At 38.9% G+C, this 24905-nt stretch overlaps 1 protein-coding gene across 1 annotated transcript in view; it reads right to left on the reverse strand.

Annotated features, from left to right (window-relative positions):
• Window positions 1-16589, reverse strand: part of LOC113082913 (cAMP-specific 3',5'-cyclic phosphodiesterase 4C) — a 52580-nt gene extending 35991 nt beyond the window's left edge. The window contains exon 1 of the mRNA XM_026254336.1: window positions 16294-16589. Coding sequence (XP_026110121.1) covers window positions 16294-16589 — 296 coding nt within the window. The remainder of the gene's footprint in view (window positions 1-16293) is intronic.
• Between the last annotated feature and the right edge of the window lie 8316 nt (window positions 16590-24905).

Raw genomic sequence — 24905 nt, forward strand, 5'->3', positions numbered from 1 at the left:
AGATAGGCAACAGTTAGTGAGACTGGGGAAATTCACATCAAACAGCTGCTCCACCAACACTGGTGCCCCTCAGGGATGTGTTCTCTCCCCTCTGCTCTTCTCTCTTTACACCAACGACTGCACCTCTAAAGACCCCTCTGTCAAGCTCCTGAAGTTTGCAGATGACACTACAGTCATCGGCCTCATTCAGGACGGTGATGAGTCTGCTTACAGACAAGAGGTTGAGCAGCTGGCTGTCTGGTGCAGTCTTAACAACCTGGAGCTGAACACCCTCAAAACAGTGGAGATGATCGTGGACTTCAGGAGAAACCCACCTGCACTTTCCCCACTCACCATCATGAACAGCCCTGTGACTGCAGTGGAGTCATTCAGATTCCTGGGAACCACCATCTCTCAGGACCTGAAGTGGGACAATCACATTGACTCCATTGTAAAAAAGGCCCAACAAAGGTTGTATTTCCTTCGCCAGCTGAGGAAGTTTAACTTGCCACAGGAGCTGCTGAAACAGTTCTACTCAGCCGTCATTGAGTCTGTACTGTGTACTTCTATAACTGTCTGGTTTGGCTCAGCAACAAAATCAGACATCAGAAGACTACAGAGAACTGTTCGGACTGCTGAAAGGATTATTGGTGCTCCCCTGCCCACCCTTCAAGAACTGTATCATCCAGAGTGAGGAAAAGGGCTCATAAAATCACTCTGGACCCTTCACATCCAAGTCACCCCATTTTTGAACTTTTGCCATCTGGCCGGCGTCTCAGAGCCGCAAATACCAGAACAGCAAGGCACAAAAACAGTTTCTTCCCCCAGGCAATCTACCTCATGAACAGTTAAATGTTCCCCACTTATGCTTATGCAAACAAAAGTGCAACATCCTTATATTTATTTGTTACCCCTCCATCCTAGTACATCCCTGCATCTTTTTCAATCCTATTCCATTATCATTTATAGCACAATTGTTTATACACTTATTTATTTGACTACCCTTTTTTTTTTTTTTTTTTTTTTTTTTTGTCTGTGTGTTGGTGTCTCTGTGTACTGGAAGCTTATGTCACTAAAACAAATTCCTTGTATGCGCAAACATACTTGGCAATAAAGCTCTTTCTGATTCTGATTCTGATTCTGTCATTCTAAACCCCACATTAAATTATGTAATGGGGTAGAGGAACATTTCACACTTGTACTTTATATAAGTGGGGTTAACACCACTTTTTACCCTGGTGTTATGAAACCATGCTATGGAGCTAGCATTGCTTTTGCTGTGTTTACCCCGCATTGCATTGCCAGTGAACTAATTTGAACTTTGTGTCAGTATTTCATAATTGGAACAAGGCAGCAGTTTACTGTTGGGGATTTGTCATGTCGCACCATACCACATTCTGCATCACTGATTATAATGATTTCTATAGTATTTTGTTCCGCCATGCCACTCGCGTTTGGTGTAGACAGACTTCATTATAATGCTAAGGCTAGATGCTTAGCAAACAAACAACCAATCGAGTGGCTTATATTCACGTGCTTTGGACTATCACAGAAACAAAATACAGTATATAGCAGCTGTTTCAATGTTTGAGGAGAAAATGTCAATTGGTAACAGAAAATGTGTCAACTGGAGTCTGAAACAGCAATTTGTAATCAGTAAAGTACATTTAAGAAAAACAAGCTTTCACCAGTGAAATCTAGTCATTGCAATTGGAATATGCAGTTGGGTGGGAAAATTTGTCAAGCAGATTTTGCCTGTGTTAAAGGCAGTCACGTGAATTCAATACTTTAACCAAACTAGGTGTTTGATATCAGTTGTACTATATACACCTCTACACTATTTACAATAGATATTTTTTACATTTAATCATTTACATTTAATCATTTAGCAGACGCTATATATAACTGGTTGCATGCTGTGTTTGTTAAACCAATGACACTTACCATGCATGTATGCATATAAGAACAATAGCTTGGGGTTTACAAATGTGCAATTTGAAATGTCAGCTTATGGCTACCCTGTTGCAAAAACAAGCATTTGGTGACTCTAAAAAATGCTGGGTTAAAAACAACCCAACTTGTGTTATTTGGCATCCCAGCACTGGGAAAATATTGGACAGAACACATGCTGGGTTTTACCCAACATGCTGGGTTGTTTTATTTGAGTCAACTATTGTTTAAAAAGGATTATATTGCTGTCTTAAGATGGGCTGGAAATTTAAAATCACACACAGAATTACTAGAGGCAACAGCAATAATCAAAGGCTGAACAGTTATTATTAATCATTAACAAAAAGGGCATGGACAAAATACAACACAAATTGAATTTATTTGAGTGAACGCAGAATAGTTTACAACATTGCATATTTTACAACTTGTCTAACAATCATTTTAGGAATAAAATATTTTACATTTAAAAGTAGCATTTTTAATTTAAGCACCGTTCTCTGTAAACACTTTTTACCTAAATAACGCTAATGTGTCACTGAAATCTGAGCTGAAGGGCTGCTGTTCGCGGGGGAACTGAAAACAAACAGTACTGAGATTAGAGAACAAATTTTAACTTCAAATTAAATAAAACTCAGTGGCAATGGGTGTTTTTCAGTGCAAAACGACCGCTGCTGACCCAGCTGGCATCTCTTCCTTATGTTGCATTGTGTTAAATAATAAAATTTATAGCACAGTAAAGACTTTATAAATAAAATAATGTATACAAACCTTCATGTTGCTGAAGAAGTACACCAAATTGATGGCTGAGCTGAGAATTGCTCTCTTCTGTGGACTCAAAAAGACTGCAATCTGTAACTCAGCAGCTGGGTTGGTTTGTCATAGACAGACTCAATCCAGCGGTTGGGTAGAAAAAAGAACCCAGCGTTAAAAATGACCCAGCAAATCAGTTACAGGAAAATTACCCAGCACCTCGTTGAAAAATAACAAAAAATAACCCAATAAAATGAGGCAACATGCTGAACCCAGCATTTTGGTATATATAAAAAAATAACCCAGCATTTTTTAGAGTGTATGTTTCAAAGCATTTTGAGCTGGTTTAAGCTGGTCATGTGCTGGTCCTAAGCAACATTGGCTACCCTATGGCAGGTTTAGGGGCTTTAAGGCGTGTTTATCAATAGATTGTTATAATATCTGCATCTATGCAGTTACAGTGTGTCATGGGGGTGCAATCGCTTCCCTATCTACTGTAAAGTTTTTGCTGCATCCACCCTTCATCACACCACAACTGTTTTCTCCACGAAGATTAAGCCCTTGACCCATGAAAGCATTACTTTAACAATTACGTTGCTATTTTCATTTGAAATTTTTACTTTAGAAATAAAACATATTAAAGCATATGTGTCAACGAGGTTTGTATACTTGAGCTAAAGAAAGAGGTTTGTACTAGAAATACAAACAGTAACATTTTATTTGTACAGTAAACAGGTGTGTGTAACCAGGAGGACTTGTATTTGGCCTTTTCAGTACTCAAATATTACACCCATCTATGAAATACAGTGGAATACTGTAATAAGTTATATATACCACTCTACCCTATTATTTCATTCATTATTATTTTTATTATTATACCCCCCCCCCCCGCCCTCAAATGAAAATGTCATATAACTCCTGCTAAGAACCTAGCCTCCTTCTTAGAACCAGCTTAAACCAGCTCAAACCAGCTTCCATGCTTTAAAACATACCATGTACCGTATCCATGATTAATGGATAACCCTGTCTTAAGTGTGAAATGTAAAACAGGATAACCCAGGATAATGTTTACTCAAGGTTTACAAGGACCCAGAGTTAACTATTTCAGGCATGAAAAACCCCATATATCTAAAATCTGAGGATAATAGATTCAGTCCCAGCATGGAAGGCAGTCCTTGGGTACACAGGGAATCTAAGGCCTTTAAATGTCACGAGAGGCGGGAGTTTTATCCCATGACTGTTCTGCTAACAGGCTGGGCTTCCAGATCAGATGAGCTTCACAGAGGTCAAGAGATGGTCCCGAGGGACTGAAGCTGTGTCCATTACTGTAACTCAGCACTGTGATGTAATGACCAGATCAGTCATGTCTTTGTCGATTCCTGCAGTGCCCTAGCATCAATAATGCAGGAACCTGTTCTAAGTTTGTCATGAATTATCCACTGCGGTTTTGGTAAAAAAACAATTACCGAATATTAAATACAGCTCAGCACTGATGCTACACAACAGGAATGTGTTTTGACTGAAACCGAGAGACATTTTAAGCATCACAGCAAGTACCACTTGTAGGATCCCTGGTACCACCCTGAATCAAAAAAAATTTTGAACAAAATGTTAGTTGTCTGCAGGTTATGTAATGCGGGTGACTCAGAAACAGCAGTTTCCAGTCCAGTTCACACATGACCAGACCACAGTCCTCTCCAGCCGAGCAGGCCGACTCATCCTCCCGCTTTTTCTTTCTCTCAAAGGATATTCATTTTGTGCAATACTACTATTCCGTGTGCAACCTAAAAATCACGACACACCAAGCCAGAGGACATAAAAATACAGCATAATAAATTCACTGAGGATGCAGTAATTATATTTATCTGCGAGCCGATTCATTGGACCGAGTGATAATGTTGTCTAAATGACTAATGTTTAGCATGGAGACGTGTATTTGCGAGCTAATTCATTATAGGTTAGTACAAGCGAAAGGCAATATTGTCTTGGATCATGGTTCAGTGTGACAGTCAGAGCCATATTCTGCTGATACCGAAGCCATCTGTCCTTCACCAGTGAGCAGGACTGCCACTTTCTCTTAATTATCCAGTGGGTTGAAGGAAGTTTAGGGGTTACAAATCCCTGGTGACATCGTACATCAGGAAGGACAACAGGAAACCCTGCCTCAAACATAACAGGTGGATGGCATACTTATTAACTGAGGGACGCTCTTCATATCTCTCAAACCCCAGGTGTGGTGACGCACTCGGCTCAGCTCTGATTTGTTTGCTGTCCTCAGTTTGAACTAGACTCTCCCCGGTGTGCTTTCTGCTGCCCAATCTACATTATCTCACCCGTCTATTGCTCTGACAACGGTCTTTGTGATGTCTCTGGTGTCATGGTGTGTGCACATGTGAGTGAGAGTGTGTTAATGCATGTGCGAGGATCTGACAACTCGGTGACACAAGTATGTCGGTCTCTCTCAGAACTGCCGCCCGCTGAGATGAGAGTCCGCAGTGCTCACGCACACGCATTCAGACACGCTTACATACTCAGAGAGGGTCCAAGATCCCTTGACGGATGTCACTGCACAGCTTATCATCAAAATGTGAGAATGGGAATGAAGGCTGCCGCTGTGCAGCGTGTTGATTCAGGTTGTCTGTCTGATAAGGCACAGAATTCAGGTCTCCTTACACCTCCACGCAGATCCAACACGATCCTAGCGAAATGCACTGATGCTAAATAGTAGAGCTGAAACAACGAATCGATTTAATCGATTAAAATCGATTATTAAAATAGTTGTCAACTAATTTAGTAATCGATTCGTCGCTAAATAAATTTTATTTGCCATAAGCGGCTCATTTCGTGCATATTTCAAATCTGCGGTGACCAAAGTGTGGCAGTAATGAGCCACCGGAGGTTTTACTCAGCCAGTACAGCAGGTGAAGTAGCGAATAGCCAATAGCTGGCCTCGTTTTATGTCACGTGCTTCCCGAACAGCGTCTCTGCAGCATTCAGCGGGAAGTGGGAGTACTTTACTTTGAGCCTTCAAAATGAAGAGTAACCTGTAAACTCTGCACTACTGAACTGTTCAAGGGGCCGTTCACATATTGTGTCTTTTGCGTGCTCAAGTTCGTTATTTCCTATGTAGGCGCGCAGTATGCACTCTCATAATGGAAGCGACGCGGTCGCGACACGCACGCGGTGCGATGCGCCCGTTTTTCCAGGCGCGTCCACACCGCATTCATTTATCCTTTGCTGAAATTTCCGGGTCTTAATGGAGAGGGCACGTCATGGAGAGCACGTCATGGTTGCTTAGCAAAGGCAGACGCCTCAGGGGCGCTTCTGCCCGAGCGCTTTGGAAAGAAGGAGAAAGCGGCGTGACTAGCGTTTTCCACGCGTTTTTTTGTGCGATATGTGAATGGCCCCTAAGAATTTTATTTGTGCAGATTCTCCAGTACAAGGTTGTTTGCAAATGTTTAGTCGTAAAAGCTGATAACATTGCTTTTTAACAGTTAACATTTAAAGCTTTACAAACATGTTCTGTGATCAGTTTGTCGTTTACCAGTTCATAATTCAGACTTGCAGCTTAATTATGACTGAATGAGAGAGGTAAATGTTTGAGTATATTTAAAATGCACTTCTTTTCTAAGTATTCACTGCTCTTTTTCACACAGCAGGTTTTTTGTGTGTGTCCCAATTTTTTTTTTCTGGACAACCTTCTGATGGATTTTACTTTAAATTGTGAGTTCCATTCAGGTTTCATGCCATTGGCACTTTTTTTCGAAGGATTGTTTACAATTTCACAGCATAAGCTATAAAGCTTTTTCCCAGTAAATAATAAAATACAATGCACTGCAATTTTATTCTGTTTTATCCTTATACTTCGTGAAAATATGTTCCCAAAGATTCCTTAAGCTTTGTTTGGGATGTTAAACTACTTTAGGAGCTCTAAGGACTGCCATGGTGAAAACAATATTTGAAATCTCCTTGTGAATTTTGCTAGAGTATGGGTCAGTGTTTTGATTGCAGAAGAGTTCGACAAAGGATTACTAACATAATAAAACAACTCCAGGTATATTTTTGATGAGGATATGACAATGCAAAATGGTTAAAATCTCTTAAAAATCTATGCTGAATGATAAAGACCCTTTATTAATAATTTACTTGGGGAAAAAATGGAAAAAAACTAAAATATAAGTACATAAACCGATTAATCGATTAATCGTAAAAATAATCGACAGATTAATCGATTATCAAAATAATCGTTAGTTGCAGCCCTACTAAATAGCAGATGCACAGAGGACTGTGAGAGCCGACCCCTTTGCAGACAATCAAAGGCAGCTTGGGAATTTAAAGTGTCTTCTTGCATCAAGAAATACACTGTCAGAAAAACATTATGGCAATAGCTTTTTGTTTCTATTAGCATATGAAAGTGAGGGCGGGTGGGGTGGGGGGCATTTATGACTGAGCCAATTATGACTAAACTAGACTATTTTACCTGGCATTGAAAGAAGCAAATAATATTTATATATATATATATATATATATATATATATATATATATATATATATATATATATATATATATATATATATATATATAACACAATGCACAGTGTACTTCACATTTAAAGAATGGAGATCCATTCTACAATCATTTTCTTTTCATTTAAATGACATTTAAGTTGGTTAAAATGTTTTAATCTCCAGCTCTAACCTGCTGTGAACTTTCTGAAGCCCATGGGATTATGTTTTCTGGCACCGTGCATACACTGTGCGATTTCCGTGTGATTTCATCAAGGTACCAACTTTCACTGTATGAGAAGATCGCATGCAATGTAAAATCAAAGCTCACAATTTACGTGCTCACACTGTACGGTCCGATTGTTGACACAAGCACAATTTATGTGCTCACACTATACATGTGAAATACTTGAGTTGCGCAGGCGATGACACTGTTTATGGAAAATAGCCAGAGATATAAAAAATATATATATTTTTAAAGCATCAACTATCAAAGATATCCAGAGGATTTGGAATTTTCCAATTCATTAATTAAATTAATACCATTACTATTATTATTATTTTTTATTATGGTACATTTATTATTAAATTTATAGGTCTGGTACAATTCATTTGCCCTGGAATAATTTCAAAGCTCATTACCGCACAACTGACACGCAGATAATAAATGATTACATGAACTTACTTCTCTTTGAAAATGATTTAAAACATTTAGTTATATTTCACAATGAATAGGCCTATAATTTAAATTCCTTCTAAAGTAGCCTATGTCTGTACAATAATAATCAGTTATCAATGAAAATCTCAAATTTGTTTAATACGAAATACTTATCAGCCATAAGAGATTTTTTTTTTTTTTTTTTTATAATGAAAATACCCAATGCATCTTTCGTCTCCTTTAAAAATATGTGGCGTTAAGCGTCAGATACCAACAGCTGAGTAAGTTTATTCTTTACTTTCTGTAGCTTAATTAATAGACTGGAGTTCATCACAGGCATATGCAGTTTGCACATTGCACATGTGCTGTTTGCACATTGTTTGTGTGGCATGCACTGGCTCGCCCTCATGGTTAAAAACTGAAATATTTCTAATTTTGCAACGTGTTTGTCTTTATCACTAATTGCAAAATGATGGAAAATCATTCACATTTCCCATGATAATAACATTATTTTATCAAAAGATCTCCCTCTTTTCATTTTCTTTTTTGCTGCATTAAAGATTAAATGGTAAAATTTATATTTTCACGCAGGCACAGTTAGGGAAACAGCAATGAGTTTAGGACATAGCGGTGTCTGACTAGAGTCGACATGTGGGGTGATGACATAATTATTTCCGAAAATATACGGATGGCCCCGTCTACACGAAAACGCAAAGACAGCATTTTCAAATTTATCCAGTCTGGAACCAGGGTTATTGCAGTTTTGCCTTCCAAAATTGCAGGATCCGTGTGGATGAAATGCGATAAAAAAATCTGTGCGTATTCACAGAAACACATTTCCGTGTGGACGGGGCCTTCTAAAACATATTTTAGACTTAATATTAAGTAGTATGCCAAGTAAAGTTTAATTATAATTTTTTAAGTCTTTTGCAATATGTCAGTAAATATGTTAATAGATTTTAACTATACTTAGGATGAAATAAACATATTTTAAATATATAAATTTTTTAATTGGTTCAATAAGTATAATTAAATTCTTGTCAGTGATCTTCTGATTAACATCTAGTGTGTGTATATAATTCTTAATATAAGTTGTATATATAAGTATACTTCCTGTAGATAAATAGTCTTCTTCACTGCAAAAGCAAGTGTTCAGCAGCTATATGAATCTACTCCATCAGCATCTGGCACTTACTTCAGACCTAAATAATGCTTGAATTCAATCCTCTAATCAGATCTGTTACAGTAGATGTGTACTGTGGAAACGCTCCTGGTTTCACTCTTCCAGGCATTAGGCTGAGAGGTAAAGGCAGGTCAAAAGAGGGTGAGCATGGGGCTGCTTAGCCTGTTGGTACACGAAGAAAAACAGATGTCTCTAACCGTGACATCACATGCCCAAACCTGAGAGCCAACGTTATCCGTGAAACTGGATGCCTAATGCTTCCTCATTAAAGCACTCGACTGAGCTACAGCAATATGAAGGTTATAGATGAGCACAGGAACACATTATGTCTCTCATATGGGAAGCAAAAGCCTTACAGGAACAAAACAGGCTGAATGCAGCATAAAGGGTTAGTTAGCCCCCCCCAAAAAAATCTGTCACCATTTATTCACCCTCATGTTGTTGTTATTCTTTTTTCTATCATGAAACACAACATTTCAAAACTGTGCAGATTGCTTTTTTACCATGCAAATAAAATGAATGGGAACTGGCGCTTTCGTGTTTTTTTTTCCATGGACGAAATTCATATCGACTTGGAACCACATGAGGATATGTAAATTAATTTACATTTTTTTGCTATCTTTAAGCTCTATCGCTCCATCCAGCTGATTTCCACAACAAATAATATTGAATTGTCTCTGGCTAAATGCATTAAAAGTAATGCACTCACAATAGAAGTCTGTGGGGAAATTGTACAGAGCCAGAACAAGCATGAAAAATACACAATTAGCCCCTTGCCCCTTTAATCAGCAACGTAAAGTGCCATTTCTAGCAGTTAGTCTAATTTGTAAGTGACTATAAAAATAAACTGTTACCCATGCTTTTTTATTTCTTTTTAGGGGTTATTAAAAAAAAGTTCCATTCTTAACAAATAACAATTTGTACAAGCAACATACAAAACTCTAATATTACAGCAGCTTTTTTACCGGTGTCAGATGTGAGATGGATGGGAATGTAAATATATAGTTTCCTCAAGGTATTATACACCTATTATCTCCTCAGTTTTGCCTCATTTCCCAACATCTGGAATGGACTTCATGAGCATTTGAAGAGGGTCTCACACTGCAAGCATGGCGTAAACCCATTAAACACTTTCAGAGGCTTTAACTTGTTAATGATCATGTAGATCTCAGATAGTCAGGCTTATTACACAGTCGAGATGGAGCAGAGGCAAACCGCAGGTATCTTGAGAGCAGGCGGACATGTCTGGGTGTGAGCTAAAAGCCTGGTGCGTTACTGTAAAGTGTCGTGGGGAACTGATGGATGGCACAGAGAATGCAAGGGATTTTTGAAAGGCCGCAGCATCATTTACAAGGCTGCACCCACAGGGAATGGGAGAAGTAATAAATGACGGCAGAAAGTCTAATGGCGGGCAGTTCATTCAGCCACTGGGGAAATGGAAGAGAGAGGGAGAATTAGATGAGTTTGCCGGTCCTCTGATGATCTCTGTGGACATGCACGAAAGTGGGAAGAAATGATAGATTTAAAGATAGGCCAGCGGTGTGATTAACTCAGCGGTGAGCACGAGTAAAGTGCGTGAGAGGCAATGTAAGTGACACACAAGGCCCGGAGAAGAAGGCAAACACAATGGGGAGCACAAAAGGCAACTGGAGAAAAGAGAAAGCAAGGGGTGCGGAGCGAAAATCAGACAAATAAGATGATAAGGAAAAAAGGGGGAGAAAAGCATTGAGCAGACAGCTGAGATCGAAGTCAGTAATTTCCACGCACAAAGAATCATACGGACTGCGTGATGCGGAGGGAGGATGCCGAGAAGAGGAAACACAGGCACACATATGCTCAAAGCCAGAGATATGAGTGAAAGACACTCATCCGTCACAAGAGGAAGGAGGGGCCAAAGCCACCAGACAGTAACAGACTCAAGTGTCGGTGGGTTTCAAGAAATCTGCGAGGGATCGTTGGGGCAACCAAGATGACATTTGAACCAAACAGAAAAAAACACTCAAATGCAGGATTGGGAGCATGTTGAGTGCTTTGAAGTATGAAAATTCTGAGAATCAAGGGGGCTGTAAAAGCAAATAAATGTGGAGCCTAGCTAAGCAATATATGGGAGGACAGATTGCATTTTCGGAGGTGGATTTGCAATGAATATGCCTTGGGGTGAACAATAATAATGGCCATTAGTGCGTACCTGTGGACTGGTTTGTATGGGGTACCAAGTACATTTACACAGCGTGTTACATCTGCAATGCCAATGCAATTGTTGAGCTAATTAATTGCAGGTGTTTCAAATTAAGCATTTAACGAGCTTGGCAGCGTTCCATTAGACTGTCAAATAAACACAGTGTAGTTCATCTATAGATTCACTTTTAGGTGCAACAAAGCAGATCAAAAACCAGCCGGTGACTGAGAATCATAAACACTCGTAAACAACAACTGGGAACAATGTGACTTACAGGAAATCCGTGGGTTCTCAGAGATGGCAGCTTATTGAAAGTGTAAATCCACTACACATTTAGCAGCAATAAAACATATTCGCCTCAGCATATTAAAACAACATACTGCGCATCAGGGATTGAAACTTCCTTTTGGCTTTTTGGGCAAAATGTGTCTATTTTACACAAGCACAAAACGTAACCATAGCAACAGAACTGCAGGATGAGCTGTTCTTCTGTTCAGCGTCGGTCATTCTCTCCTCAGTGGTAACTTCCCATACTGCACTGGGGTATGGGACATGTTCAATAATGCTACCTTCATCCCAAGGTAAGGTTTCACAAATTCATTTCATGTGAAAGAAATAAAAGCTGCCAAACAGCCTTTGCCATCTGAGAAACGGTTCTGTTTCTGAGTCCTATCAAGTTTTAATGACAGAAAGCAGAGTCGGTGAGTTTGGGAATACGAGTGACAGTTCAATATTTCAGTGGGAGGTACAGTTAGAAAGGCTCAAAAACAGTACAAGCTATACCTGGAAGGGAGTAAACAATCAAAAATCAAAAAATATGTCCACCGACAAAAAAAAAGCCGAACGATCAATCTTCAGCACCAAAGGTGTTCAAAACTCAGTTTGGAGTCATGGTGTTTCTAATAAATCAGTCATCATGCTTCCTTTAAAACCTGGTGCATTAAAAAGTAATGGACAAATGTATACAGGTGGGAAAAATACTGTCAGAGAGAACAATGGTCTTATTTTGGTCCAAGGAGTCTGATAGGTTGAAGATCCTGAGAGAACTGCTGATTACTTCTCACATCGCCTCCAGTGATTGAACTGAGAGCAGATATGGCCCTATGGGTTTACTTTTCATTTTATTTAACGTCTTCTAGAAACTTGTATAAGAAAAGACTGTTCCTACAAACATCTACCTGGAAATGGTTCAGACCATCTCTCCCAATGGTGATTATTTAAAATTGTTCAATCGACAGCACTTGTGGCAAAAATAGGGTTCTAAGAAATGTGGTTTATTTTTTCCCAAATTCTTTGTTTCTCATTTGAATTTTTCTGGATTCTGTTTAAATGGTTTCATTAAATCACTTTTTTTATCAGATTTTAATAATCCAAATTATGTCTCATGAATTAAACTTTAATAATTTAATATCTTTTTTTAATATTTAACAAAAATAGTTCACAAGAAATGTATTATTTGTATATAAATCCTGTTTTTTTCCCCTCTGAATTCTGTGTTTTATGATGTGATACAAATTTATGAATTACAAACAATGCTAACAAATCAGTGCTTAAAACTTAAAATTGTGAATAAAAAGTACATAAAATCTAATAAATTAAATTTTAATAACACCTTTCATTTATTGGCAAAAGAGCTGCAGAACAGGGTTTTATTGTTTCAAATAAAAGGACAAAAATCAATAATATTTGGTATTCTTTAAAAAATGTTGCCATTCATTTCCATTCGTCCATTACACTTCATCACAGGAACTTCAAGTTTTACTTTTTAAAGAAATCAAAGGAGTTGCAATTTTTTTTTTTATAGTAATCGAAATTGTGCCACAGCTGCTGTTGATTGAGATTAACTTGCACTGAACCCTGAATATTCCTTTAAGGGTGATATAAGTCTGTCACGAAAGGGCATGAACTTCATCATCCTCAAACGCATCACACAGCAAAACACGAGGCATTAGTGTATCACTGGGCATGCAGCTGTGTATGAGGTTGATTTAAGTTTAGCCCCAGGCTCAGAGGAGCAGATGACATGGAGGGGGTCATCTAGACTCAAAACAGTATATTACTTAAGCTCAATAAATATACACTGGGGGCAAGGCACCCTGCTTTGAGCTCCCATTAAAGGACTGCTGGGATATCTTCGCAAAAAGAAAAAATATAAAAATTTGTCACTGCGGCGAAGACCTCTCTACCATCTCTTTGATGTGACCATACATGAAAATTGCTCATTATCATCCGCCTTTTTCTCTAAAGCCTACAGCAACGCATGCGCAAACACACCAGCACGCAAGCATACATCATATCCATATACGTGAACAGCCTGATATCTATCAAAATATGCATATTTTAAAAGCACATTACATAAATAGGTTTGAGATTTTATAAATGTCCTTTTTGATCAGTTTTGATGTCAAAACTTAAACAGAGATGCACACAAGACCCCGAAAATGCTGACAGAAAGCCATTACAAGTATTTACATTAAAAAATATAGCAAATGTCGGCTGTGTGCTTGTTCATGTTGTCGCAAAATGTAAGGTTTATTATCGCCCAGCTCTGTATATGAAGTTTGATGTATTATATCCAAATGTATCCACATACATACAGTGTACTCACATAAAATAATATATACTACATTGCAAATCTCAGTTGCTTACTTCTATTTAGTTACAATATGTAATATTATCCCAACAGCTTGATTGCTTGTATCGTTGCAATTGTAAACTAAAATTATCGCCGGCTCTAATCTGCTAAATGTGACAATAAGGTAATTAATAATATTGTGGTTTTCTGAAAAGCTGAACTGAAACAATGTGTATTGTGAAAAACGCTATACAAATAAATATAACGAGCCTATCAGGCTTAGCTTAATCTGGTTATGACCTTTAATCAATAATAAAAAAAAGAAAACTGTTTAAGCAGTTTTTGTGACCTCACATTGTCAAGTTATTTAGGATAATCTGTTGAGGATTTTACATTTAAACACACTTATTGACACAACACATACTGGGTGAGTTTTGGAGACCTATGCCTTTGCTGGCAGATCATGTTACAAAATGTAATGAGTGCGATGAGGAAGTGAGCAGATAGATATGGACATCTAACTCTGCTTCTTGAGAAATCACATTAGCAGAGCCACATCCAGCTTTATCTGTCTCTCGCTCTTTATTTCTCGTGCCGCTCGCCCACAGCAGAAGTCGGACAGTCCGAGCCAGTGCTGCTGCACTAATTCTTGGACTGGCTGTGAGCATGTCCTGGGGAAGGGAATACAAATCAGGCTTTACTGTACTGTCAGGCAGAGCTGGCCTGGCTCCCAGGAGCCTGCCGTGCAGACCGTCTGTGGCCGAGGCAAAAGTTGACAGGAAGGAAATCAGGGCCTTCAGCTCTCAGCCTCCCCTGGGGCTCATGGCCCTCACAGAAGCGGATTTTTTTCAGTAATAATCACCCAATTTGGTGAGGCGCCATTCAGCGGAGAGTCACATTTTGCCTCTTCCAGCAGTAACATCAGTCTGTATGCGCATCAGTCTACGTACAAGCACAGCAAGCAACACCCACACTTATCCTTGAGGGTAAAAGCAGTGTATTGTATGCTACAGCATATCGTGCAAACCCACAAAATCAACATGAATGTCAGGCTGACAAATGTGTTTCTCTGTAAAAAACTAATTTGAGATGATTATTTATAACAGCGCTGCACAGTGCTGCAAATTGAAAATCCAAGGAATACAGAGCTTCTGGTGTTTCTGTGCATGCTTCGGCTTGTTGGCTAACATTATATTGCATTTATACACATTTGGATCCCCATAGAACTATTCAGTGAGCATTTCCCAAAATAACCATTTGTGACCCTGGACCACAAGTTAAGCCTCTGGGGTATATTTGTAGCAATAGCCAAACATACATTGTATGGATCAAAATTATACATTAGGAAAGCTCATATTCCGTGAAGATATTTACCATATAAAAATTATATATATATATATATATATATATATATATATATATAATAAATATATGAAAACTTTATTTTTGATTAGTAATATGCATTGTTAAGGACTTCATCTGGACAGTTTTAAAGGCGATTTTCTCAATATTTAGATTTTTTCACACCCTCAGACTCAAGATATTCAAATAATTGTATCTCGACCAAATTTTGTCCAAACCTAAGATACCATACATCAATGAACAGCTTATTTATTCATATTTATTCATGTATAAATCTAATTTTCGAAAAATTGACACTTAAGTGTTCTAGGGTAAAAAAAAAAATCTTAGTGTGAAGACCATTTTAATAATTTAAAGAACCTTTTTCCACCATAAAGAAATTTTTTTGGGTGGGAAAGATAGATGAATGCTAAACATTATTTTTGGAACCAAAGATGCCAGTTAAGAACCTTTTTATTTTTTAAAGCACATTATTTTATCATGAAGTTTGTAATTTTAATATATTATCATAAAACCAGAAGAGAGATACAGAACCACATCAATGTACACAAAAAAATCATAGCTTCTTACAGAAAAAAAAAATGTATATATATATTCTCATATATATTTTTTAAGTCTTAAACCCCCCATTTTGTCACTAATTTAATGCTGAAATGCTTGATTAGATAATGCTAATTTTTTTGGAATGCGCTTATGGTGTCTGCGCGTGCCAAGAGCGAAAGCTCATATGCCATGACTGTAATATGTAAATGAGTGTAATATTCGTGCTTTTTTAGCTCTACATTTTATCAGTCACTACACTTTGTGGTGTCCACAACGGGTGCCCCTGCTCTCCAAAAACCCTATTACGTGCGCTCCTTCTACACTTATAATTCAGACATAAGCATTATTAGTAATCAGTTATGCCATCAGCTGCTCATAACCGGCTCGAGGTTACTTCTGGGGGTAACGCTCGAGGCATTTCAAACTCACGCTCTCTGAGAGATGCTGGAGCCGTTACGCATTACGCATCATCAAGGATGCCCACGCGTCCCGCCTCTCCACACAAAAGCACCATTAACCCTTCCAGCATCATTATTATCAGTTTTGGGCGTTCATCACGCAGAAATAGCTCGTTTGCTCACACGCAATTAGTCACTCGACTGTCTTACCGCTTGCTCCCAGCGCAGTTGCTCATGGACGCGCTGGTGGTGCCATGGAACGACGATGGCCAGGACATGCGGGACTTCCTGAGCCCCGGCCGGTCACTCGTGTCCATGGCATTTGAGCGCTCTATCTGTCGGTGGTGATGCCGGTCGGTGTCAGAGTAACCGCGGTGTTTGATTTTGATGGGGGTCCGTGGCTGTCTCCACAGATGCTGGGGGGGCTTGAGGGTCGCCTGTCCCTCCCGGGGAACCGGCAGCGAAAGAGACAGGCTCTTTTTAGAGCAAGGTGGCGGTTCCATCATAGTGCAAAATTAATAGATGTACCAAACGCAACGTGCTAAGAGGAATAAAAACAATATGGCTATGTATTCGTTAAGAAATCAACCCGTCTACTGTCCGTAGCTGACTAGTCTCCATGTCTAACAGCGGAATGTATTAAAAAGCAGGTCCAAAGGCAATAAAGATTCAGTGCTTTTGTGAGAACTAATCACAGTGTTCAGATAACAGGTGATGGCGCAATGTCGTCCTGTATTCTAGTCATCTCCGCAATTATGTCGCTGATAATTCCAAAAAGTTCCCGTGTCTCAGAGATGCTCCACTTTAAAACATCACAAGGCGTCGTATAGCTAGCATCCGCACAAGTGAAGCTCTTCCCCTGAAGAAGTTTCTCATAGCGCCTCGGGACACTTCTGTTCAGTAGGGATTTATTGCTTTTATCAACCGTCCCTCCAGACTGGTTTCCTGCCGCGATTATTGCTGCTAAAGACCGCACATGTCTCTCCAAGCTCTGCTGTCTCCAACTGGATGCATGAGAACTCTGCAATGTTGTGCATCTGGAACTAACGGCGACTAAAACTCAAGCTCGCTGTCAGGAGATTCACCTTCCACCTCCATTAAAACCTCGCCGCGAACAGTTTCATTACGCGAATCATGTTGAATTTTGCCTGGAGAACAGCGCGCGTGGGATGATGGATGTATGGGAGAGATCCATGCACGCGGCTTCTTCGTGTCCTCGCTTTCTTCTTTCCAGAAGCCTTCGTTCAATTCCGCGAAATCATAATTGTAAACCAAAGTTCACCGATCTTCGCGCTGTACTTTAGTTAGTTTTGCCGTCTTATCTCGTTCGTTTCGTTCAGTTGTCGACAGATGTTAAATTATGGCATTTGAGAAACACTCCACCGTCTCTCTCTCTCTCTCTCTCTCTCTCTCTCTCTCTCTCTCTCTCATTTAAGAGTCTGCGCCTCGATGCAGTTTTCTCCTTCATTTAGACAAGATGGACCCAAACCGCTCCAGTCGTCACTAGTTTTCTCCCATGAATTGATTTCGCATGTAATTCCATTAAGTAAACAAATTTATTTGACAAGTAATGTGAGGTGCATTTGGAACTGAAAAATCGCCATACTTATCTCTATCAATTTTAAATGAAATAAATATATAATGTGGTGGGGCTAATGATTTTAACCGCATTAAACAGGGTTATTTTTTTTAGATATTTGCTTTGATGTTTTTACCATAGTCAACATGGGATGATTATGGTACCACATTATTCTCAAAGGATGTCTGCTTAACCCCCTGAGGAGAATACCTGTAGAAATATATATCTTTCAGCATCCCCATTCATCTCCATGACAGTTGCTCGACTGGTGCAAAATCCCCATGTACACGATTTCAGATCTACCATTTTTCCTCATGGGCGCACAATCCTGCTGCCAGGTTATTTTGAGCCAACCATCTAATTACGGCAATAGACAAGGAAAAGGGGTTTTAAGAGGCCTCTAAGAATCACTAGAAACCATTTTGTATAAAAATAACAAAATATGAAATGTTCACTGCAATATTCAGAAAATATGAAAACATATGTTATGCCTTCTTTTAAATGGCCACTAACAAGGCCATCCTAACCAGCCAAACCATGACCGTTTAAAACCCATAAAATGGTTAGCTCTTCTACATTAGCACAATTAAATGATTTAATTCATATCCTGAGCTAGTTAATCCATCAAACTAATGGCATAGCAATATTTAGCAAGGAAACATAACTGTGAAACATAATAACAGGATTGAACACGTCTCCGGAGTGAACGCATCGTTTACAACATGATGCTTCCTCTTTAATCCTCTTGTTACAGGGCAATCGTTGGTGATTAGATAATTAACCTTCGCTTTCATGCCCACCCTTTGGCTTTCAAATCAAAGTCACATTTTTTAGCCTGAAGACAGAAAGTCTTGTTAATGTTTAATCCAGTGATTCCCAATAGTTTTGAATGTATGTTCCTATCCAAAACAACGATTTCAAATATTGGGAGTAGTCTACTTACAAATTAATGAGTTTTATCAGGTCAATGTGATTAGAGAAACCACCAAAACATGTACTGTAGGGTGGCCTCCAGGAACAGGGTTGGTTTGAGCTAATCTCTAGTTATCTCTAGTTACTGAGCAACCTTCGACTGTGTTAACGCAATACCCAAATACCCTTAAACTTTAAAGCATACATGTTGGTATTCTAGATGTCTCGTGCATCTGTCTCATCTGGCTCTCATTTCCACTGTAAAGTTGACAGCGGCGATATTGATACTTCACTCATAATTAGATGGCACTCACTCATGTATCGCTGTGACGAAAGGCTTTTGCTTTTTTCGTTGCATTGATCCTGTTTACATTAACTCACTGCTGTGATAATGGAGGGTTCTTTCAGTTGGACTTCTTTAAAGGTCACGCATCTACGCGCTGCTGGGTACACGAAGCACAGCATTCGTTTTATGTATACATTGACATTTCCAATAGACAGATGGTGAAATATGCAAGTGGGCATGCAAGGGTGTCTGTTGGACTTTTATATTGAATGAATAGCCTATTGGTTTTCATTGCGCTGACGATAAATTACTTGCGGACACCTTAAACAAAAGCGCTCCCAATGTGCATCTTAATGGAAATGTCAAGCACTTTAAATTTATCCTGCTTATTCTGGATCAAAATAGGCAAAGTCACTGCTCACTTACCCTTGTTTCCCCTTTAATACCCGTAAGTTAGCCTGAAATATCACAGCTCATACGGGGCAGTAATGTATCTTAGTCAAAATAATAAGGCCAGTGTTCAGAGTGCATCTGGTACGGTGCATCTTCAGCGAGCAGTTTGTCTGCTCCTATTTTCACTTTGCAGTGAGCGTATGCTACTTCTCAGCCCACTCAGAAGCACACATGCATAGACGAGCTCTGAAACATGAAAGGCGATTTCTCAATGTAATGCCAAGAAAAGCTTTTCGTCTGGCTGGTGTCCCAAACCATATAGTCTTAGCATGAGGGCAACGCTGCGTTTGGGAAAAGGCTGTAAAATATTAATTTGATCCTCTCAGGAATGGACTAATGAATGCAATATAAGTGCAGTTGGTTGTGCATCTAGCACCTGTATCACAGAACAGTAAATATGGAATGCACTTGGGCTTGAATGATGTGTAACCACCTCCTACACTAGGATATGTGGTATGTTTTGTCGCTTGGCGTCTGAAGAAGCTGAATATTAGTCCAGAACGAGGCATGCCTATTTTCAGCAGTTTCTGCAGCTCTGTGCAAGGAGGGAGCACTTTGTTCTTCTTGTTTACCAGGCTGTTACCGGGTTCTGTCCACTTTCTTAAACACCTTCTGCTAATGCTTTACTTGGACAGAGAACAGTATTAATCTTTTTAACAAGAAAGGGTCTTTGTTTTAACAACAATAAAGAAGATCAGACAAAATGTGCATCATTAAATGATTTTAAATAAATCGGACTGTTGAGAGCAAATTACCAAATATATGAACAATACACTAAAAAAATGTTCAATGTTCAAATACACGTTCAAAATCTGGGGTAGGTAAGACTTTCACTCTCATCCTCAAGAAAGCTACATTTATTTGAGCAAAAACATGATGAAAATTTTAATTAAGTTCTATTTTAATTTATTTTGAAATATTATTTATTCCTGGGATGGTCTTTCGTTTCCTTCAGAAATCACTCTATATGCTGAGAGATCAAAAGAACCACATTTATTTGAAATATTTAGAAAAATCCTAAAGATATTTTATGTCTCTTTTATCAGTTTGATGCTCAATATAAGTATTAATTCTTTCAAAAACTAAAATCTTCCTCACCTCGAACATTTGAATGTTAGTGTATGATTAAAAAAAAACAAACAACAACAACAACCAAAACAAAAAAAAACAATCCAAATGTAGAATATACACATTATCATGTTTCATATTTGGTTTAATTTTGCACTTGCAATTTTTAGTCTAAGCAAATTTAATGTTAAACAATGACAAAATTACTAAACTTAATGGGAATTTTTGTTGAAAGACAAAAACTATGAGCACGACAAAAAAGACCTGCGCAAAAAGAACACTGGCAGAAAGAAATGATTGAGAAACCCAAGAACTCAGCATCAGATCATTCAAAGACGTTAATGACGTGTTTCTGGAAAAAGTGGACACATGAGAACAATGTGGTTTTCTGAAAGAATGAACTAAGTACTCTACAACCGCCTAATTGCACTTTAAGTGAGTTGCAGAAGTTGTGAAAGCAGAGACTGAAGAGTGTCAAGATGGGCCCGGAGATAGGGTTGAGTGTCATTTATAGCAGGCAGCCGGCCAGGGTGCCCTTGCGCTTGTAGTTCACCATGCACCATTACCATCCACTCTCATTACCTAGCGGCCCATCATCTCAGACGCAGACAATATTGGCAGCATTAACGCTACCCGCAAGATACGATTTTCCATTCCACCTGATGGAGGAAGAGGATGACATGTCAAGCCTCAATAAACGATGATTCATATGAACCAGACGCCGCTTACCCCCCGATAACCGAGATGTTCTAGAACCTTCTGGCACAGTAAGAGTTAATGCTATCCAATCACCTCCTGCACGTTTTATTCTCCTTGCCTTTCTTCTGTTCAGCATTTTGGGAAATCACAGGTTTCTACAGCAGAGTCAACACCAACAGTGCAGGGGGACTGTGTGGGTGGAAAAATGAAAGGCAGAATTCTAAATGCGTCTGACATATCGTCCACTCCTCTCCCTTAGAGCGCTTGAACGTAGACAACTAGCAGAGCTTCTCCATCCAGAAAGAATCACAGAGCTTTGTAGAAAATGGAAATCAGAGCATAAGTGCACATACGTCAGAACATAATAACAGGGATCGCTTGTAGTGCGCTCGAGTGCCGTTCTCTATTAACATCTGCAGCGACATGCAAAGAGCAGGGGAAGTCATCCAGTTAGACCGAGCTTATTGAAACATGCGACGGTCCATTTGTCTTATTGATCTGCCTATGCTCCGTAGCAGCATGCTGCCATTTGCATTAGATCTACCATTGCCTTTTTTAGATGCCCTTTGGCTTCTTGAGTGTTTATTCCTCTCGTTTAGCAGCTCAATGCCAAGTGGGCAGGGGCACATAAGCTTAGCTTTAGTCAGCCAATCACAGCAGCCTTTAACCTAATTACCAGGCTGAGTCTCCAGAAGAGGCTCTTGTCCTCCTGCCGTGGTCTTCAGGGTTGAAGGGCATGGAAACAAAGGACACCGAAAATAGTTTTTTTGAAAAGAGGGCGAGTGGGAAATATCTTCCCAACACCTCCAGCGCTCCACCACAATTCTTTGTGGAAAACATTCCAAACCGAATCAGAATTCGAGAGGGGAACCTTGACATTACTCTCCGATAAAAGCGAGTGGAAGTGGAAGGTGTTGACATTTTCGTATTTCTAAATGATAATGTCAAGCCACCCTATGAGTATCTTTTTCTTCAAAAAGTCAATTTAAAGTCTCTCGTTACAGCAGTGTGAGGCCTGTATTGACATTCCTCTACTCTACAGAGATATATATCCCAGATTGTTCGTGTTTATTGATGAGTAATCCTAATCTTCAAATCCTAACCTTTGGTGCTGACAGAGGGTGCAGAGTGACTTTTTCAGGCGGCCAGGTCCAGCAGGGACGGCCTTTTTCCGCAGCCAAATCCAACTCCATGGGGCTTTCACTTACGTCAGAAGAGGAATTCTCTGCTCTCCAAAGTGCACAACAAAACGCCATATCAGCATCAATAGCATTAAATGATTCCCTATACATTAGTTCCTCTCATGCATTAGTAAAAAAAACAACTCTACACTTACCCCGTGTGTGCAATAAATATAATTTAATCAAAAATACATTTCTGTTTTCTTTTTAGATGTGTTTTTCAGTGGCAGAAATATTTTAGGGCAAGAACTGATCAGGAATGTATTTCATTTTCACTTCAGGATGCTTAGACACGGTAAATTTGGAGAGAAAACCCCTTTCTGTAATCCAGTAGGTTCTGCTTTTTGTAAATTGTTTATCAGGGACACTCGATTGGCCGATGGCGCCACAAGAACGCTCACAGTCACAAGCCCTTCACTGGCGTGACTTGAATTGAATTAAAGCAGATATTAAGGTGACAATGTTTGAGATCTAAGCAGAGGTGTAACAAGAAAAGTTGTGATGCAGCAAAGTTACGCTCAAGGGCAAATTCTAGAGCACAGATGAGGACTGTTGGAGAAGAGCTTTATTTTCATTATGTTGTGGGGTGTAAAGCAACAAGATCGCCTTATTTTCACATTGAGGCATCAAGGATGACACCTAACCTTGCTTGCTATCATAAAATCTGGTAGATATTGTTTATTCTGACCCAGAATTTAGACAGAAAAAGGCCAGCTGACAGAAATGAACAAAGACTAGCCACATTGTCCGTGACTTATAATGGAAGGTGGAATTTTCTGATGCTGGTGTATTTCTATCTCAACTTTAAGATTTTTGAAGATATGTGAAATAAATGATTTATTTTTTTAAAAAGAGGTGCCATTAGTGTAAAATACTAAATCAAATATTCTATGTAAATTTATGCATTTTGACAATTTGGTTGAATAATTAAATAATGAGAGACAAATCCAATAACAGAATCCAGGTCAAAGAGACACATCTGAATACAGTATTCCGTTTTTCATTTGAAGCGAAGCCATAATAGTAATAGATTATGACTGATTCAGACTGATTTTACTCAACAGGCCTATAGCTTATAATGAAAGCTGAATTTTCTGCAATGTACATGCGTTTCACAGAATTATTAAATAATAACTCAAGATTATTAAGCGCATGTGGGTTAAGATCTATGGTCAAGAGGGAAATTAAGATAAAAGTCTAAAATGTGTTTTAAAACTAATTTTTTAAATCTTGTCATAATAGCCTCCCTTTTTGTCTTTGACAACCCGTGAAAGTAAAATATACTAAAATTATATATTAGAAACAACTCTCTTCAGTGTGTTTGATCTTTCAGTTCTCCAGACAAAGTCAACACTAAATAAATGATTGAAAACGCACACTAAAAAGTAACGAAAGCTTGCACTCAACAAACTCTGTAAACAATGTCTACAAGGCCATCTGAAGCTGAGACTACTTGACACCAAAAGCTTTGACAAAGCTGGAGGCCACAGTGGTTTGACCTTCAACTCCAAGATCTGGTGAGAGAGGTCTTGGCCGGGAGAAAAGAGAGTTCAGTCCAATCAACATTAAGCTTGAGGATACAGTTACATCTAGTTTGAAATGTCAGAGGTATATTCAGTGAACAAATGAAGTGTGATGTCCGAATAAATAAGCAATGTGACAAAAGAGTAGATGTGATTGAAAGGCCCTACTAGATGGTGATGAGTAGGAATCCAAGCACTCATCCCCAAGGAGCCCAGTGGTGAAGTGCCAGATTCTATGGACTTAATAAATCGAATTACCCAATATGATGACACTTGCCCAGAAAACTGCACAAGCTGGATTCAGAAGTCCTCTCCAATGTGAAGGAGGTGGTGGCTACGAGGAATGAAAATGGGAATAAGATAAATGGGCAGATATTTGGAAGTGGGGCACGTTTTGGTTTATTTCGGTTTCTCGAAGTCAAGATTGAGTTTCTACCTTCAAAAGTTCTAGGTCAGGTTGACTTTACATTGAAATCATCAAGCTGAAGAGTATCCTGAATGTCCAAAATGATTGTGAGATGAAATCAGAAATACCGAATTATAAGATCCGAAAGAAGAACATTTGGGAATTTACATCATGTTATGACAAGAAAAAAAAAGATCCATGGTCTGTGAGTTATAGAGCTCATGTTCTGACACGGTTGAAATATAGTTCAATTGGAAAACACAGCATACCTTAACACCAAATTTGAAGACTTGATCTGGAGACCTCATGGTCTCAAAACTTCAAGCCTCGGAATGATTCTTGGTTTCATTCTGCAAAAGTGTCATGATTCTGAAAAACTGGAATATGAACTATAGTCAAACAATGCATTTTATAATCAATAACACTAGCGAGCTATGAATACAGCTGTGATGCAAAGTCATGGCTACTTAGCCAGTGTACAGTGCAGCATCAGCTTCTTCACTAGTCACTCTGTTCAGTTCTGTTGTTTTTATATAGCTAGGCATTTTACCAAGCATATTGTAAAAAAAAATTAGATTCTGTTCTATCTGTACACCTCAGCATTTGAAAAGATGTTGCAACACATTTAGAACTTTCCCTGGATCTTTGACTGGATCTTGAGGACAAGAAACCGCACACAGACTTTTCTTGTGTATATTGTGAAATCAACAGGTCT

The sequence above is a fragment of the Carassius auratus genome, chromosome 5, assembly GCF_003368295.1.
Source record: "Carassius auratus strain Wakin chromosome 5, ASM336829v1, whole genome shotgun sequence".
NCBI lineage: Eukaryota > Metazoa > Chordata > Actinopteri > Cypriniformes > Cyprinidae > Carassius > Carassius auratus.